The 19,554-nt window shown below is 51.5% G+C and overlaps 1 protein-coding gene across 3 annotated transcripts in view; it reads right to left on the bottom strand.

Moving 5' to 3' along the window:
• Positions 1-12,368: 12,368 nt before the first annotated feature.
• RXRA (retinoid X receptor alpha) overlaps positions 12,369-19,554 on the bottom strand; it is a 106,610-nt gene continuing 99,424 nt past the window's right edge. Inside the window, exons 10-11 of one of the 3 annotated variants that reach the window (XM_030461512.1) lie at positions 17,233-17,395; positions 12,369-13,866 (exon numbers count right to left, since the gene is read on the bottom strand). In XM_030461512.1, coding sequence (XP_030317372.1) covers positions 17,248-17,395 — 148 coding nt within the window. In that variant the 3' untranslated portion in view covers positions 12,369-13,866; positions 17,233-17,247. Of the gene's footprint in view, positions 17,396-19,554 lie in introns of all 3 variants that reach the window. The other 2 variants (XM_030461511.1, XM_030461513.1) reach the window with 2 other exon arrangements.

Below are 19,554 nucleotides of genomic sequence, written 5' to 3'. Positions count from 1 at the left end.
GATTTTCCATCTCCCAAGGGATGAACAAGGCACAACCACAGCTAGGAAAGCAATGAAGAATAAACCCATCTGGACGGTGCCCTTCTTCTGATTCATAATGTTAAAGAAAATGCCAGGAACTGATCTCTCTCTCTTTTTTTTTTTCCTTGTTTTTTTTTTGTTTTTTTTTTTTTTTAAGCAGCCAGTAAGCCCTTCATATTTTCCCACTTACATCATCCAACATGGTTTGAATCTACAGTGACTGGTAAAGCCTCAAAGGCATAATTGCAGTTGTCTTAGGAAAGTGAAATCATATGGTGTTCCCAAGTTCCCCTCCCCCTTGCTTTTTTCCTTTTCTTTTTTTGTTTTTTCTTTTCTTTTTCTTTTTTTTTTCAACCCCCCTTTTAATATTTCTTACTCAGCTTCCAGATGTTTCCTGAGGAAAAAAAAGAAAAAGAGCAGAGCAGAGCCAGGCAGTGGGGAAGGTGCTGTAGTGGAAAAGGCCACGTGGCAGTGAGAGCTCCCCAGCAAAGGAGGTTGAAAGCCACAACCTTCCATCCCAGCAGCTGCTGGATCACAGTGACCTTGCCTGCTTGTTAGACTGATGCTGGACCACATTCTCCATCCCATCCTATCCCAGTCCCACTGGGAGCTGGCCCAGCCTCCCCATCACCCCACGGTCCAAGGTGGGAGCCCCATCAAGCTCCTGAGCTGAGCAAGGGGTGCTGAGCATCAACATATGACCCAGACACACCAACTTCCACATCTGGAGAAATCCCAGAGCTCTGGAGTACATCTTGGAGCCTCAGATCAACTGACAGAGCCTTTACCAGCCCCTTCTTCAGCTCTGAGCAATTTTGGGGCTTTGCTTTTTGGAGGTGACCTCATCCACCCCCCAGACCTTCAGCTTAGGGGGTGGCTTTGCCTCTGAAGAGCCACACAGGAGGCACCTGCATCAGTTTCTTAAATACATCTGTTTTAAAATGCTGCAGGCACCCAAGCCCTGCTGCCCCTCAGGGATGGTGGAGGGGAGAAATTTATGAGGGTGCTGGAGCACCAAACGGGCTCTTAGAGACAGAGCTGACAGTGCAGGGGCTCCTCTGGCCCTACAAACAGCTCTGGTCCAAGCAGCAAGGCTCACCCCAGTCTCCAGGCTGGGCCAGCCTAGGCATGGTTTCAATTAGGGCTGTGATTTACTGAGCTGACTTGCAGGAGGGGAAGGCAAACTCGCAAGGAGGTGCCTGAGAGCCTTCCCTCCCTCCGCCGAGCTCCTTTTCCTTGGGGAAAGGGAAGCAGGAGTCACACCCAGCTGAAAAGGCCTGAAAATGCCTCTTTCAGCTCAGGGAGCGGCGGAGTCACAGGAGGCAGAAGGAGCGAAGCGTTCAGCCTCGCACAACCCGCCCCTTCTTACAGCCGGATCTGGGTTTGCAGCAATTTCACCCCCTCCAAAACCCCACAACCCCTCCCCGTCCTCCTGCTGTCACTCGTGGGTGTCTCTCCCCGATGCCGCCCACCCTCCCACGCCCTCCCCAGGGGCAGAGACCGAGGAGAGAAGGGAAGGGGACAGGCAAGGAGTTTGAGGGAGTCCCGAGCGGAGGGAGGAGGAACGGAAGGAGGGGAGGAAGGGACTCAGGGGAGGGGGGAAAAGGGGAGGGATGGGGGCGGAGGGATGGATGGGGGGCGGAGGGGTGGATGGGGGGGATTGGGGATCGGAGGGATGAGGGTCCGGGCGAGGCAGCCCAGCAGTTGCCATCCCGTTGCTATGGCAACGCGCGGAGCATCCCATGGGCGGTGCAGGGCGGTGGCTGCGCGGTGCTGTGTCGCCACCTGGCGGGAGCCGAGGGAACGGCACCGGCACCGGCATCGCCCGAGCCTGACACGGGGGGCGGCCCCGGGCACCCACCGGCACCCACCGGCACCCACCGGGGCACCCACCGGTACCCACCGGCACCCCGGGGGTCACCCAGGGGCTGAGGCTCCCGCAGGCAATCCCGGGTCCTGCTACGGTGTCATTGCAACTGGTTCCACGCCAGAGCAGAGGGTGAGAGGTACAGGAAACTGATTTTTTTTTTTAATTATTATTAATTTTATTTATTTTTTTTTTTTTTTTTGAGTTGCAGAGGCTTCTTTTGTCCTTTCTCATCTTTACAGACCTGATGGGAACCCCAAGTCCCATACCTGAAAGCTTCACTTCCTTGCATAAATTCTCCTTCATGTCAGCAAGCTCCAGGCTTCCCCAGGTCCTCCCCAAAACTCCTTTGCAAGCTGGAACCTGTTGACACCAGGAAACAAAGCTGGTCACTGACAGCTTCCCGAGACTTCCCAAGAAACCTGTCCATCCCCCTGGCTTCTCATTCGGGTTCCTAACACTGGTTTCCATACTCTTATCCACTTGAGATCATGCAAATCCTAGAAACACAACTGGCCCAGGGAGGTTCCCTTCCCTAATGACACCAAGCTGATGTGCTGGATTTTCCTTTCAGGTTGAGTTTTTCCCATGGGAAAAAGAAAAACACTGTTTATGCAGCACTGTATTAAATAAAAATAAAAATAGCCCCCCCTCAGCCCTACTCCTGACAGCTGGAATTACAGGGGCTGGAACCAAAGCTTTGTGTGAGAGGGGCTGAGCTGTAGAGAACTTTGTCACCAAAATGTTTGGCCTCTCAGCAGAGGAGAGAGTGTTGCTGTTATCAGAGTGGTTGTAGGAATAAAAAACCCAAAAACCAAAACCAAACAAAAAAAACAAAACAAAACAAAAAAAAACCAAAACAAAACAAAAAAAACCAGTTTAAATTGTGAAGTCTTACAGGTGGGAGTAACTGGATGTGTATCTATGGGGAGGGGAATGGTGAAGTTGTAGAAATAGAATATGAAAGAGAAGTGAAAAAAGAAAAAAAAAGAAAGAAGAAAAAGGAAAAATAGAACATGAAAGAAAATGGAATATCCTAAATCCTACAGTTTATGAAGAGGGAAGAGGCAGAAGCATTGATTGGGAGGCTGGTCACACGTTGTGCACACAGGATTATTTAGAGCAGGAAAAATGGGGATTTATATTTATAAAGGGGGGGAGGAGAGGGGGAAATAGAAGCTGGGACCAGAAAGAAATACTTCCCAAATGAGTAAAAGCAATGAGGACCTCTCCAAAACTGAATGAGTGGTTCTGGAGAGAAGTAGGGGGATGAAAAGAAAGGGATTTCTGGCAAGAAAGGTCTGGGTAAGATCCTGGAGCTCAGGGAGATGCCTGACGGGGATGCTCAGGGAGCTTTGGCTGCCCCGGCCAAACCGGTGAAGGCAGCACCGGGGGGAGCAAGAGAGTCAGGGTGAGGGAACTGAGCTGGGAAAAGCTCCGGGCTGGCTGATAACTCAACCCCAACATCCTGAGCACTTACTCTATTTTGCCTGGGACAAGGGCACCTGGTTTTGCCATAGCCCTTTTTTTTTTTTTTTTTTTTCTCCCCTGTGCTCAGGATCAGAGCTGATGCTGTTTTCTACTCAGGCAGGAAGATTGACTTTCAGAACACTTTCAGAAAACTCTATAAATAAATCAATCCCATTCTGTGTGCTTGAGTCAACATTAGCCTAAAAACCACCTCCTTACAGCTCATGTCAGGCAAATAAGACAGGCTTGATAAGTGGAGAGAGTGATTTATAAAGGCACCATATGGGAGCTTGTCTAAGAATTATAATTGATTACCAAGTGGCAGAAATATCACCGTGGTGCAGAGCATGAATAACTCAAAGGTTTCACTCCTCCGAGGAGCCTGGCACTGCCGTGACTCTGCTGTTCATCCCAAACCCTGTAAAATCACCCTCCATCCATTCCCTGGGGGCTTCCTCACCCCTTATCCCATGGGAGCAGTGGTGTGGGGTCTGGCTGCTCACTGGAGAAAAGGATTCATCCCGGAGTGGCAGAGGTGGGTGTGTTATGTGCTGCCATCCATCTGTCAAATCCTTTTATTCTCTTAGTGCTCCAGGAAGAACTTCTGGCCTGGGATCTGTCTAGACACTGCAGGCAGGTATCAATCAGTCACTGGTTCTTCTCCTAGCAATAGCTCCAGGTGCTGACAGACAGTGCCAGGCAGAGAGGGAGGGATGGAAAACACCATGGCTTCCTTGGGAACAGGGATTTGGAGCTCAGGGAAAGCAAGCAAGACCCCACAGCACACTGAGCAGTGACACGGGGGGTTCATTCCCCACTCCTGCAGCTCACCCAGGGCTGTCCTCAGGATGCTGGCTACACATAAACCCTGCTCCTTACAGACCTCAACTGTGTTGGTAGGCAAGAGGAGAGCAATAAAAGACAAAAACGTGACAAAAATGTGTATTTCTAGCAGCGGGCAGCACCCAGTGCAGATGAGGCAAGAGCTGCTGAGTTAATTAGAAATGTATATTTGATACCCAGCCTGAGCAGGGCCCTGCACGCTGCTGAGGTTTAATAATTGATTTGTAATTTATTTGCCCATTAATTCTTCCTCTTTCAGGGCAAAGCCAAGAGCTCGTGCACACTCGTCCATCATCCTGGCCAGCAGTGCCCCAGCCCCTTCTCCCCCAGAGCTGTCGGGGTGACAGACTGGAGCCTCGTGCAGGCTGTAATTAGTTACTTACTTCAGAAGCTTTTTATAGGGGCCTGGGTGCCTCTCGAGAAAGATTAACAAAGGGTTTATTTCCTGCGGGGCTCGGGCCACGTGTCAGCAAAAGCCAGGCTCCAGAAATTATTGATTCTCTTTCCATAAGGTTTGCATTTTCAAGGTAAGGGATTTGGCTGCTCCAGGCATCATTCATCACAGCAGAGAAACAGGGCTGGCCGGACCACTGGGAGCAGGTTCAGGTTGAAACAGAGGCTGCAAGACTTTCTCTGCCTGCCAGCATGTATTGCAACAGAAAAAAGAAAAATAGAAAAGAAAAAAAAAAAAAATAAAAAAAAAAAGGGTTTCCAGGTTGCCCATTCCCAGCCAATCAGAGAAAAAAATGTAACTTTGATGCCCAGGTGACTCCAAGAGCCCACTTCCTCCTGCTGTCCCAGGACCAAGGGATTTCCAGGCCCATTGCTTTTATTCTCCATATGTTTTCTGAACCTTCAGGGCTCTATCTGAGTCATGGTTTCCAAGCCTTGTAGAGCAAAGCAGATTAGAAGCCCACGTTGCTTTCCAGAGGAAAATGGAAATTCCCAGAGGACAGGGAGATCCCCCAGTCCTGGAAACCAGCAATGATCTGAACCAGTGGACATCCAGGAGCACAACAGGATGATTGTAAAATACCAGCAGGATGGAAAAGGGCCCAAACAAGCCCAGTTTTTAAAGTGAGAAAGTATTTTGAACATTCAAGGTGGACATTTCACAGACATGAAGGTCACGTTTGCAGTAAAAAAAATAAATGTACAGCTCTCTCTCTTGCTAGGAGAAAGAGCTCTCTGTTCATGCTGCAGGGCAGAAGCAACCATCTCCCCTCCCATCTCAGCAGTCCTTGTCCTCTTTCCACTGGCCTGAAAAACTCTGGCTGTGAGGAAGTGTTCTAAAGATAAATGCAGTGAGGAGGGGGAAAAGTGGGGAGGGCTGGGGTGGGAATGGCACCTCCCCACACGGGGATGGCAGAGGGATGCTAAAACTCCCCAGGAAGGTTGGGAGGCCCAGAGACAATTTTTGGCAGGAGTGGTGAGGCCACAGACCCAGGCAGCCTTCATCTGTGAAATCTCCCAGAGAGCTGCTGCTATAAATACGGGTGATGGATTGATTGCCATAAATCATAACCCTGCTGACATCCCAGAGCTCTCGCCAGCAGCAGGGAGCTCGTGTGGCTCTCCCTTGGCAGAGGCAGGAGAGGGATCAGTCATTTGTTGTAGTTTCCTGAAACCACCTCCTCCTTCCCTCCCCCACAAGAAGAGGCCTTGAAGAGAAGGAAGGACTCAAAACCCCTTGTGAAAAAGGCTACAAGAGGTCTTCATCCTGGAGTTCCCCAGATTCCTGGAGTTCAAGCCCTGATACTCCTGGGGGAAGTGTTGCTGCTTCTTTTGAGCAGCAGAAAAGCAGGATTCAAACTCTCTTCCCTGGAGCTGAAAAGCCTCCTTTCTCCCGTGGGGTGACACAGAGACTGGGTGGCAACCAGGAGCAGATCCAAGGGGCTGTGTCTGCTCCAGCTGGAGCTCTGGGTGCCCTCCACTGCAGGATGCTCTGTGTGCTCTGCTCTCACATAGCACCTGGGGACCACCCCCATGTCCCCCCCAACAGCACCAAAACCCCACCCAGGGCTCACTGGACCTCTGTGGTTCCAACCTGGGGCTGCACAAAGGCACCTGTTCCCTTCCTCTGTTTCCTTCCTTCCCTGACTCCAAGAGTGTCATTCCTGATTTACATCCCCAGGGTGACCCTGGACAAGGTCCTTGAGCAAAGCACCAGCAGCTGAAAGCCCCATGACACCCCCAGGGGCTGCTTCCCTCCTCTGAGCCCTTTAAAGCCTCTTCTACAAACATACTTTTCTAAAAGTTCAAAACATTCTGGGCATAAATCCTTTTCCTCCTTTCCGTGCTGCTGGAAGTTTGCTACTGGTTGTATATTTTTAGATTTTAAAAAATGTCACCCACAACTGCTCTGAGCTCACCTAAGGACTGTCAGAAACCAACCCCATAGACTTTCTGTCAATAAGAGCAGCCTCAGATGGACTCCCTGCAGCCCTGGCAGAGTAAATTATGGCCTCTCCCCCACCCCCACCCCCCCAGATGATGGCTGGTTGCTTATTATTGGCTTTCATCTTTATTGCCTCTTAAGGTAAAATGGTTGGAGTGACAACAGCAAATAGCTGGCCACAAATTGTCCCTCCTGCCAGCCTCCCTCCTGCCTCTCAGCACGCTGAGATGCTCAGAGAGCCCCCAGCACCCAGCACAGGCTGCAGGCACCCTACCAAGATTTTGGGGGCTTTTCCTCCATCCCACCCAGCCCTTTCCTTGCCACAACCCTTGCAGGGACCAAGTGACACAGGAGGGACAGGCAGCAGAGGAAGCACAGGACATTTGGGCCTATTCTCTGGCATCACTACAAGTTTTATGGTGTGAGAGCATCCCATATGAGACATCAGGGAACCCCCTGCATGGTGCAAATGGCTCTACACTTGGGGAACATTTTCTGTGGCTCATCCCTTGCTGGCTGTCACTAATCAGTCCCCAAGACCTGCCCCACTCCTTCTGTGTCACCAGAACAGACTGGTTTGTGCTTGAGGAGTTGGAGCTGTTTCAGGTCAGAGCTAAAAATGTGACAGAACTGAACTGTGGTGGCTTTGTAAGAGCTGTAGAGCCTGAACCTCCAGGTGAGCACTTGTGGTGAGACTGGAGGAACCTTCTTTCAAGGAGCCTCTTCCAAGAGGCAAAGCAGAGAGCTTGGGACAGAAGAGGTGGGAATTCCCAGCAGAGAAAGTTGGCAGAGACAGCACTCTCCTAAATAGGAAAAATGAGATTTATTCTCACATGAAGACAAGATCCTTCCAGGCAGGGGTTAACCCATGGGGTCTCTGGAGATCCACCTCCACCCTCCAGATAGCAGGAAATTGTGTGCAGCTCTTTGCCATAAGGATGGAAACATTTTTTGGAAGAGGAACAGGCCAGAGCAAGCTTTTCTCATCCAACCGGAGTCTGACGGGAGGATCCGGTTTCCGAGGATTAGGTCATGTCTTGGGATGGCCCAGGAACCCACGTCCTGATGTGTCTGCTCAGGCAGAGAGGTGGGAGGGGAGGCAGCTCCTGGTGGCCATGGACATATGGGAACAGCCCACAACCTGGCCCTGCTCAGCCTCCTCCTTTTGCCTGCATCCCATGGGCAGGGATGGGGCAGGGATGGGGCAGGGATGGGGTAGGGATGGGGCAAGGATGGAACTGGAGTGGGGTACAGTCTGGCTTGTGATTTATGGGGGGCAAGAGACCCAGGAGGACAGTGCCATGCCTCTATCTGCTTGTCCTGTGGCACCTCATTGTCACAGTCCCCTCCACTGCCAGTTCAGAGGTGAGGAAAGGTTTTTCCCATGCTGGGCTGTTGCAGAAGGAAAGGTTTCCTCTCTTTGCAGTGTGGAGCATAACCCTCCAGCCAGGATCTACTGAGACATTGGAGAACACCTTCCCTGCTCTGGAGATGAAGTCCTCCAGCTCCTCCAGCCCTCCCTGCTGGCACGGTGTCCTTAGGGTCCCACCTCTGGTGGTGGCAGTGCCATACCCCCTGTCCTTCTCCTCCCACAACCAAGAAAAGTGCCAAGTAACCCCCTGAATGGGCAGAAAGGGACAGGGAGCCCCAGGAATGAGCCCCAGCCTGCAAAGTTCACAAGCAGGAGGGTGAGAGACTGGAGTGATGGAAGGGGCAGGGTGGGAGCAGCCTCCTGAGCCAGACAATCCCTCTCCCTGCTCTCCTCTGGCTCCAGCTCTGGGGTGAGCTCAGACAAGGCAGCCCCTGGCCCAGCCAAGGATGTGGCTGCATTTATTACCAGGTAGGATGCTTTTATCTTAGAAATTCAAAGGTCCAGACAAAATGCTGCGTTCTCAGGAGTCACAAGGGCTCAAACACAAGCTTTTTATAAGAAAATAAATGACTTGGCTGTTTTAGTCACTGAGCTGGTCTACCTTTAGCAGTCTCCTAGCAAACACTTGTGTCTTCATTTCATTTTCTTCAGCCTAATACTCACCATAAAAGAAACACAGCAGAAAGCCCATTTGATCACTTTAGTGAATTTCCATTTGACCCTCCCCTTGGGTTTTGGGTTGAGTGTTGAGTGAATGAGCTTTAAAAGCATCTTTTCATTTAGTCTTCCACAGCAGAAAATCACCGAGCCAAGAATCATACCTCACTTTGTCAGTAGAAAAACAAGATGTGGGCTTAGTGGAATTGAGTTGTGTTGGAGCAGGGCATGGAAAATCTTGCCTATAAAAGCCAAACAAGGTTTTTACTGCCGGTGTTGTAAGGCAGAGAGAGGAGGCAAAATTTTTGTGGCGAGTGCTTCTTGCCTGTGCCTTGGGATCTCAGGCTCTTTGGAAATGGAAGCTCCTCGTTTTAGGCGATGCTTTGCTCCAAGCATTTTGTTAACCCTTGGTCACACGGCAAGGAAAGAGCAGGAGCTCGGGTTGTTTGAAGGAAAAAATGAATTACAGGAAAATATAGAGAAAAATGCTTAAAATACAGAGTTTTGGGCAGCAGGGAGCTGCCTAAATTTTGTGTTAATCTGCACAGCAAGAAATTCCAGTGTCAGAACAGAAATTTCAGAGGCAGGGCAAGGAGAAGAGAAGGGGATGGAGGTGACCGGGAACAAAGCATCTTTCAGGAACAGAAAACTTCTCAGGGGACGGAGCCAAAAAGGTCTGAGAAGGTCCCGGGATAGCAGCAGGGAGCATGGGGAGAGGCAGAGCTTGGCTTCCCCAACTTCTCAGCCTTCCAGGGTGCTGTCAAAACCAAACCACCAGGATTTCCCTGGAGGTTCCAGCCTGGGAGCTGCCTTGAGCAGGGAGAGAGGTACCAGGGAAGGGGAAAAAAAACCCGGAGAAGGGGAGAAAGGAACTGGGACCTGGGGAAGGGGCAGTGGGAGTCGGGCAGGAGCGGGCATCCCGGGAAGGGTTCGCTGTGGTCGGGAGGTGGCAGCAGCCGCTCTGTCCTCTTCGTGCTCTTTGCTCGGACGGGAACCCTTGGTGGGATAAACCCCGCTCCTGGGAGCTACAGGCACAGCAGCCTTCCCTAAATTCAATCCCTCTGCTTCGCCCCCCTGCTTGGCACCCCCAGCCAGCCATGCCCGCTCCCAGCAGACAAACCAGCTCCAGCTTAAAGTCCCACGGTGGAAATGCCTGGAGCAGAGCTCCCACAGCCCTCTGGGGAGCCAGGGATAGAGAGAGGAGAGCAGGGGCACCCCCACTTCTTAAACAACACCTCCCCCTCTCTCCCCCCCCCCATTTTTATTTTGTTTTATACCATGGACTAACCCTGAAAAGAGGTCCTGCCATCTGGCTGTGCTCTGATCTGCTGTAGGTCCCATTTTCACCCATACATGGGTGAGGCAGAGGAGGAACCCTGGGAGTGGGTGTCTGTACAGCTCGGTGATGCCAAAGGGGAGATCTGGGGAAATATCACCCGAAAAACGTGATGAGAAGGCCAAGGTGCCCTTCGTGGGCCCCGCAGGGGGGAAAGGCTGCCCCGTGGGGGCAAGGCAGAACCTCAACCCTTGGCCCTGGGGCCAGCAGGGGTGAAAAGGCTACTTGAGAGAGGTCAGGAGGAGAAAACTAACCTGCTTTTCTTTGGCAATTATGAAGTGACAAATGACCAGCGAAAGAGCTCATCTGTCTGTATTTATTTGTAGAGCCCCTCCTCGCTACAAAACGAAGGCACGGAGAGGATGGGGATCACAGCCCTTCTCTTAAGGATTTCAAAACAGTCTGCAGACACCCCACTCCATCTCTGTCAGCACCGGGGAAGCACAGAAATGAAGTGGCCAGCCCGGTGCCACCAAGCAAGATGCATTTTCCACCCCGAGCACACAACATCTGCCCCTCTGCACCCCTCATGCCCCAGGGGTGCAGGGGAAGCTGGTGTGTTCCCCCCGCTCTCAATTTCACACCTTCAAAGAGCTTAAAGTATATCTGGTATTTGGAGATAAAGCTCTGGACCCCTCGGTGTGTGCCCTCCCTGAGTTCTGTGTCTGTGCTGCTCACAGGGCAAGGGCAAACCTTGTGCTCACCCCTCCCCGAGACACAACAGTCTCTGCCTGTTGAATGGCATTAAAATCCTCTCCTTTATCAGAGACTCAGGAAGGGAGTCAAAACAGGCACTTTGATCCCGGCAGAAGCTGGAGAAACAGCCATGAGTTGGCCGAGGTACAAACCTCCTCCTCCTCCTCCATCCCTGACAGGAGAGGAGGGGGAGCAGAGGTTTGTAAGTCTGGGGGAAAAAGAAAAACCCTGCCTGCCAGGGGGGGTGGCTGCAAACACAGCAGCAATCACCTCCCTCCCAAAAAAAACCCAAAAACCCACCAAAAAGAAATACTAAAAAAAAATAAAATAAATAGTGGTCAGCTTGGCTTTGTTTTCTTTCTGTTATTTGCACTTTTTAAATATAGAAGCAAACACAATTTTGGAGCCTTCAGGCAGCAGCCACCCAGGCAGCCTGGGGTGGGAGCATCCCTGCAGGTTCTGCCCCATGGATCCCGGCTCCCTTCACCCCGGGAATAAAAAAACCTCCCCAGCAGGGAGATAAATATTTACTCTCTAAACACAAACTGCTGCCTGGAGGTTAACAAGCCACAGGAGCACCCTCTGCAACAGGAGCCAGAGTGAAGCCAGCCGGGTGCTCCCCAGTCCCGGCGGTCTCCCAAAGCAGGGCAGGGGGGTGGGAAGGGGCAGTGCCCCCACCCTGGGGAGCAGCAGGTTGCAGATAATCCCGTGCCCCTTCCCTGCCCTCCAACCATCCCCCTCCTGGGGCTTCCCAAATGACAAAACACAGCAGCTGGGACAGAACCCCCCGGATCGTCACTAACCCAATTGGAACTCCGATTTTCCTTCTCAACTCCACCGGCTCTGCAGCCATCGGGGGAGGATTTATCTCTCCTCTAAACCCAAGAGCAAATTCAATCTTGTTTGTACCTGGCAGCACATCCAGGTTAAGCTCAGGCCAGCACTAACACCTCCTGCTCAGACACACGCTGCACCGGGGCAGCGATGCTCCCGATCCACAGGCACATCCAGGAGGGATGGAAAACAGCCCAACCTCCTTTCCCATCCGTTTTCCAGAGCTCCTGATGCCCCCATCACCAGGATGTGGCCCTCGGTTTGGTGCTCTCAGGACGTGGCCCTGGGGCTGCTGCTCCCTGCAGAGCTGGCAGGGTTTGGGGACTGTCCCTGCCCACAGCACGGAGATGTCCCCAGGGTGGCATCAGTCACCCACGTGGGGAAAAGCCAAGGTGACCCACAGGAAGGGGACTGGCGTGTCCCTAAAGGGGTCCAGACACGCTGGGCATCCTGGTGGCCACCTTGGCCACTTGTCCTCTGTTTGGTCCAACCAGGGAGGGGACACCCGGGGAGTTGGTGTCCTGAGCAGGGTGCAGCTGGAGGCACCCGAGGGAGCTGGGATTAATTCCAGAGGAATTCCTGAGGAGAAGGGACACGAACCCTTGAGCCCCAGGGTCACCCCCCCCCCCAGTGCTCTGTTGCTCCTCACTTTCCCCCAGAGCTGGGTTTACAAAGCTGTCTCCCTGAGGGAACACTCCTGGAGATGGGGATCCCCCAAGAGGGGGACATCCCCCCACGGAGGGACCTGGAGCCACTCAGGTGAAGAACAAAAGAGAACTTGGACTGGGTTATATTTTAAAATGCTCATATATTTTCTTTTTTTTTTTTTTTTTTCTCCTTTTTTCTTTTTTCTTTTTTTTTCTTCCTTTTCCTTTTTTTTTTTTTTTTTTTTCCCACAATTCTAATACAATTGTTCATCAAAATACTGGCGTTTCCAGCAGCGATTCTTTTCTTTTTTTTTTTTTTTCTTTTTTTTTTCCTTTTTTTTTTAAGTGAATAATAATATAGGGTAGTGATTTCACAGTAAAACAGACCTGCGGGAACGCCGGATATACGTGACAAAAGACACCCCCAGACCAAGCCCCCTCCCCACCCCACCCTTCCCGAAAAAAGATTTTGGAAGTGGGGGGAAAAAAAAAAATAAAAAGTTCATTCAAAAAAATTATTTCAAAAGAGATTTCATATAAAGCCTTTAAAACACGGACAAAAGCTTCTCCCTCTTCTCCAGATCCCTGTCCCTGTGGCAGAACACTTACAGAGAGAAAGAGAGAGAGAAAAAAGAGAGAAAGTTTCTAACAATCTCTGGAGAAGAAACAAAACAATCCAGAAAGAAAATATTCCAGAATAAGTATGGGATAAAATTACATTTGTACAAAAATAGATTTTAACTTTATTGATGCTTTAGATATTTTTCCTTATCTTTTTTTTTTTTTTTTTTTGTCATTCTAAATTTTAACGTTTTTTATTTTTTATTTTTTTTTAGCTATGCATCCCCATAGCCAAGGCATCCATCACTAAGTATTGGGAATTGCTAAAGCTATTTTTACTCAACCCCACCTGCTGCTCAAAAGAAAAAAGAAAACAAAACGAAATGACCCAAAGAAAAAAAAAAAAAAGGAAAAAAAAAAAAAAAACAAAACAAAAAGGCATCTTAAAATAGATGCATCTCCTTTGTCTCGAGGAATAAAGATCCAGATTTGGCATCTGCCAATTCAGAAAGGGCTTGGGATACAAGGTACTGGCTTACACCGAGCAACAAAGAGAAGGGGGATAAAAAAAAAAAAAAAAAAAAAAGACACAAAAACACACCAAAAAAAAAAAAAAAAAAGGACTTAAACTAAAAAAAAAACCAAAACAAAACAAACCCACAAAAAGTCTGTAATTGCTACGGTTATAATATCTGTATATGTGATGAGGGTATTTATACAGTGTGTATATCTACAGTACATACATGTGTACACATGCACAGAGGGGTCATGCTGGGGACACCAGCAGCTCCTCAGCCACATCCCCACCATCCTCCTCACCCCTGGGGAGCAGCCAGAGAGCAGCCCTGGGAGGGGCTGTGGGCAGGGGACAGCCAGGACGGGCAGGGGACACCGGGTCCAAAGTGCTGGGAAGCTGCCGGGTCAGCGTGGGCTCCCTGCACCCATGGGTGCTGGGGAGGTGAAGGTCCTTTGCCTGGAATTCCAGCTATTTGGGTGCTGGTGGATCCTCAGGGAGCTTCAGCATCCTCCCTGGTGAGGTGTGGGAGTGCTGGGTTGGGGTTGGGGTTGGGTCAGGGCTTGGCTGAAACAGGCAGAGGCAAGAAAAGGCAGTGAGGAACATCCAGGGTGGCAGGTGGGTGGCTGGGAAGCTGATGTTTGTGCTATCTTTAGAAAATTAAAGATTGTCCCACCGACAAAAAAAGAAAAAAAAAAAACAAAAAAGGAATTAAAAACAAACAAACATTGTTATCATCATCATAATAATTAAGATCACCCTAATCAAACCAGAGTTTGATACGAAGATCTGGTTAAATGAACGTCCTACCTCTCTAGTGAATAATGGGCCTTTTTTCTTTTTTTTTTTCCTTTTACCCACCTATCACCTCTTCACACAAGCACGTGGGGTATTTATAATTATTAGGATGAGGACAAAAAAAAAAAAAAAAAAAAAAAAAAAACCAAAACTGAAAAAGAATATAAATGAAAGAGACTCACACAGGAGCACATTGCATTAAGGCTGCTGGGACAGATGTTATCAGCTGCACAAAAGCTTTTCCTTTGGATGGGGAGAGCTGGGATGGTGATGTCTGAGGGGGAGGGATTGGTCACACGTGTTCTGGACCCACTGGCAACCTAAAATGCCAGTGTGGCTACCGGGGAAAATCACAAGAGTCCTACTGAAAGCAACAGAGTCCTGGTGAGTTAGAGCCATCTGAGGGCTCCCTTGACACCTGCTGAAAAGAAAAAGGCCAGGATATCACTCAACCTCTCCCCAAAACTCTCCTCAGGCAGGGAGCATGATTTGAAACCATGCAGGGAAACTGAGGCACAGAGAGGAAACTGAGAGCCCCTGGTCTGCACACCCTTCCCCTTTGCACTGTGCTGTTTGTTGGTTTATTCCTCATTGTTCCTGGCAACTTCTCAGGTCAAATGCTAACTGGGAGGGAATGGGATGAGATGGGAGCCTCACAAGCCACTGCAGCTCAGCACCCAGCACCAACCCCCCCCCCTCCATGCCACCCAGCAGGAAAAAAGTGCTTCCACCCAACAACAAAGGACAGTGGGGTTTATTCCAGAGCAATGTCCACCAGCACTTCCACAAAGCCCCCTCACCCTCTCCAGGCTTTTTTCCACCAGCAGGAGCTGGGCTGGGGGCTGCCAGGGGCTGCTCTGGCTCCGGACTCAGCTCCACAGGGGCTGGCTAAGAGCTCACCCCCCCCCTTGCAAGCCCCCCGTGGGGCTGAGCCAGCCTTCTGCTGGCAAGGAACAGCCTGCTCGTGTTTACTGGCACCCTTTCCATATTTCATTTCTCTTGCCTGGTTTTCTTGGCAAATTCTTTGCAGGGTGAAGCTGTTTAATAATATTTTCGGCGGCACGCAGGCTGCTGGAGAAACACAGCCAAAACACTTTCCCTGCCTCTGTGGATTTGCCACTTCAGGCCAGCCTAAGGGAAAGTTATGACCTGAAATCCTGAGGATTTCTTTAGCAATGAGCTGGCCTGGTTCAGTGCAGGGGATGGAGCCGGGGACCGGAGCTGCTGGGTGGGATGCTGACAAGTGGGTGACAGTCACGTCCCCTCCAAAAGAGGTGGGAGCTGGCAGGCACTGCTCCATCCCCTGCCAGCCTCAGAGCAGCTGCTTGAAAAGCTACAAACCCACGGGGAGAAAGAAGAGAAAGAAATACCTTGGGGACCTCATGCTTTGTCATTTTAAAGCACAGAAGACACAGAAGTGGCGGGGAAGCCCTTGGCCCGAGGTTGACCACAGGCACCTTGTTCTTGGCTCTGAGCACCCCTGCCCCATGGTGTGTTCAGAACCCATCCTGTCGAGGGGGAAAAACCCCTCCCTGACATCCCTCACCACTTGCTCTGGATTTTTTTCCCCCTCTCTTTGTTTTTTTTTTTTTTGGTGGGCCTCTGGGGAAGGCGACGGGGAAATGCTCCCTGGCTGACCTCTCCCCGGGCACTCCTCAGGGAATCCCATCCCATGGGGTGTGGGCACATTCCTGAACCTGTGCCCCTAATCCCCAAAAACCTGTCCGTTTCCTTGCTGTCACACCAAAGTTCAAGGAAAGGACTGTGCAAAAGCCAAGGTGCTGCTGATGCTCTCAGCATCTCAGAGGCCCCCACAGCTCTGCCCAAAGGGGGCAGATTCAGGGGAGGAGGGGGGAGCCCTGTTCTTGCTACCCCCCTAATAACCAGCCACCACTCCCAGTCTAGCCCAGCACTCCCACTAATTGCTGCCTTGTGGTGTTTTGCACAGCAGCTGCTGAATCAACACCAGCAACCTCCTGGGTGAGTAAAAACCCCAGCACCAGGCAAGGGCTCGGGTGCTGCTGGCCCAGGGGCTGCTGTGTACGCAGAAGGTGGGCAGGGAGGGGGCATTTCACTGAGCCCACTCCCCCCAGTCTGGAAATTCCTCTCCAAAAGGTCAAAAACCCAAGAGGGAGCCACTGCTGGCACATCAGCTCCTGCTGCTCCAACTCAACAGCCCCTCAGTGGGACTGGTGGGATGGAGCCCTGGGAGTGGGGCAATACTGGGATGCTGGGGTGAGGGCAGAGGTCTGGGAAGACCCCTGTGAGCTGGGGGAAGGAGATGCCGAGTCCTTGGCAGCCTTAAAGCAAGTGCTCCAGCTGGTTCTGTCTGCGTGGGCAGCTCCATGGGAAATGCAGAGGCATCTTTGGGAAGAGCAGCAGTGCCCAGCTGCCCTCCAGGGTGGCAAGAAGGGATTTTTTGGGTGTTGCCACCCACAGGACCCTCTGCCCAGAAGAGAAGAGGGCACCCCAGGACCAGGGTTGCCTTGTCATTTGGTGGGGGAGATAAAGCTGGAGCCCAAACCCTCTGCTTTTAATTGAAAGGAGAAGGCCCTGTGCAGCCACGGGTGACTCAGCTGGAGGGCATGGGCCGGGCCACCTCCCCCTCTGTGAAGTAACTACTGAGACTGCTAAGAATACTTAGAAACCAAAAATAGAATTATTTTTTTTTCCTCTTCTCATTTTGAAAAAAAAAACAAAAAACAAAAGAAAAAAAACCAACAAAAAAACCCCAAACCCTCCATCCTCTTGAAAATAGCCAGCTGCAATTCGGCCAGTTCAACCACTCCCCCCTCCAGCTGTCCAAACCCCCCCCCCTCAATATCCCAAGGGCTGGAACTGTCCCCATCCCTGCTCCTGTCCCCAGGGAATCCCCACCAGCCGGGGGGTGATGCCAAGCCTGGCCAGCTGCTCACCCCCAAACACAGAGCAGTGGGGGGGGGGTCCAGGGCAGAGATGTGAGCTCAGGGTGGTGGGTGTCAAGCTCTCTCCTCTCCCACTTGTCTACATCTAGTGCAGGGAACCAGCGAGCAGGTCTAGAGATGCAGAGGTGCCAGCAAACAAGGGTGAAGGCGACGAGGAGGAGGCGAGGACGGCAAAGGGGTCACCCCGGATCAGACGGTGCCTCCAGCGCTGGGGAGAGGAGGGAGGGCTGAGCTGGGGCAGAGGAAAGCAGAGGAAAGGGTCCCGAAAAGACCCCGGCTGGGTGAGGGACTGACCCAGCAGCAGTTCTCTTAAGTCATTTGATGGGGTGCCTCCAGCATTTCCATCAAGAAGGTGTCGATCGGCGTGTCGCCTATTAGCTTGAAGAAGAAGAGGTGCTCCAGGCATTTCAGGCCGATGGATCGGAGGGCTGGGAGCCTGAGCAAGAGCTTTGCAAACCTGGGGGGTAAGAGACACCACACGGTCAGACATCCCAACCCCTCCTTCTGTCCCCACGCACCCCCAAAAGCTGCTGCGAACGCTCCCGTTCCAAAGGGCTGAGCGCCGGACACGACCTCTCTGCCACCCAGGAGCTGTGCAGAGAGCTCAGTTGGTGTTTCCCCAGCCTTGGATGTTCACAGCAACCCTCTGCTGAGAGCTGAGCTGGGGGAGGAGAGTAAGAAATGAAGGGCCATCCCTGGGCTGGGCTCATGGTGGCTTCAGGCACCCGTGTGTGGCCATGGAGTGAGCACCCCAGGATGCTCGTGGGGTCTCCATGTCACAGGGAGGAGGCACTGAGGGACCATCCTGGAGGCAGGCAGTGGTGCAGGGGGCTTCAGCAGCTCCATCTTGGGTCAGGGGAAAGAGCAGGCAGCTGAGGAAGGGATGGAGGGGCTGCTGAGTGGGGTTTGCTGGCACTTTGCTCAGTAATGGCCCTTTCCTGCAGGCCCCAGCACTGAGGCTGATGTTTGCTGCCAAACCTGAGGGGATGCTGGCACTGGGGACACCCAGGGGTGATGCTGGCACTGGGGACACCCAGGGGTGATGCCAAGGGAAGGACACAAGGCTTTGATGCAAATGCTGGAAGCAGAGCTGCAAATCAGCTGGGACATGGGATGCTCCCCTTCTCCCTACCCAGCACAGGGCTCTGCTGAGTTCCAGCTGAATAAAACCCTTCTTCCCCAGCCTGCCTGCTGGAAAAGACACTTTTTGGGTCACACCAGCCCTCCCAGCAAGAGCTGATGGGCAGGAGAAAGGCAGGGGAGAGCCAGGGGGGGTGAGGAGAGCTAAGGAGAAAGCTGCCAGCATCTGGAAGTGACACCAGGGGTGTCCCAACCTTGCCTGCCCATGTCCCAGCTGTGGGATGTCACCTCTGTACTTTCCAAATGAGAAAAAGGCCCTTTAGTGGTCCAGAGTGGGGGTTTTGTTTTCACTGCTGCACAATCAAGGTTTGAACATAAGCAAAGGCCAAAGAACCAGCCCAGGGAGAAGAGGACTTTCTAGAAAACACAGACACAGGGAGAGACACACAAATGTCCAGCTATTATACACACAGGCACATTTCTCTCTCCCTCTCCCTGTTGGGTTTTTTTTTTCTTTCTTTCTTTTTCTTTTTTTTTTTTTTTTTTTGCTGAGCTGGCAAGAACAGTGGGAGCAGAGCCAGGAAAAACAAATCAGTCCTACCATCCCATTCAGGAAGTTTCACTTTAAACCAAACCAGATGATGGCTCCAGCCCTCGGATATGTTTTAACTGTGAGAGAACCAACCCAACGTGCCAGGGCTGGAGCCAGGAGGGGAGAAAACAGCCCCGAGTCCCCAGGGCTGCTGGGGGGCACGTAGGCACTGTCCCCTCCCAGCAGAGGAGTAGGGATTGGGTTTTTTCCTAGGAATGCTGCCCTCAGTCTTGCTGTTGCAAAGAAGTTCCCTTTTTGGGGTTTACATGGTGCTGGCAAGCCCTGGATGGTCAAGGACCAGGTTGAAGTCCTGCACTAAAGGGCACCCACAGCTGGGGGAAGCCCCATTTTGTATTATTTTCCATTTTATATTTTCCATTTTCTTACAACTTCTACCAAGACACCTTCCTCTGATCAAAGGCGTGTGTGAAAAATTTGCATTAAAATAACCTTTTTTTTTTGGAGGGGTAGGGTAGCAGGGGAGGGTGCCCTGCATTGGCTGGCCCTGGGGTGTGCTGAAGCAGAGGAAGAACTTGTTTCCAGCCCCAGATGATGATCCCATTGTCCCATCAGAGCAGGAGAGCTCCTGAAAGCCTGAGTTGGCTCTTGTGCTACTGGGGACACCCAGCCCAGGAGTTAACCCTCCCCAGCCACCTGGGTTTGTTCCACCCTGTGCTGTCCCAGAGCTGGTCAGCAATGCTCTACCCTGGCTCTCAGGACAACCCTAAGCATGCAAAAAACCCTCTAAGGTCACCAAAGAAAAGTCTGAGCATCACACAAGGAGGTCTCCAACCCAAAGCCATTTAAAGAATAAACTCCAGAGCCCCCAGTGGAACTCCTGGATGTAAATCACTGCTTGCTGAGGCAATTAAGGAGCTGGATTTTGAGGGGTGTTTCAGTGGCTTTTGCACTCCTGCAGAGTGGCTCTGGGGTGGTTGTGGTTT

Source organism: Calypte anna, chromosome 17 (assembly GCF_003957555.1).
Source record: "Calypte anna isolate BGI_N300 chromosome 17, bCalAnn1_v1.p, whole genome shotgun sequence".
NCBI lineage: Eukaryota > Metazoa > Chordata > Aves > Apodiformes > Trochilidae > Calypte > Calypte anna.
The sequence above is the reverse complement of the archived record's forward strand: the minus strand, read 5'-3'. Positions and strand labels throughout refer to the sequence as shown.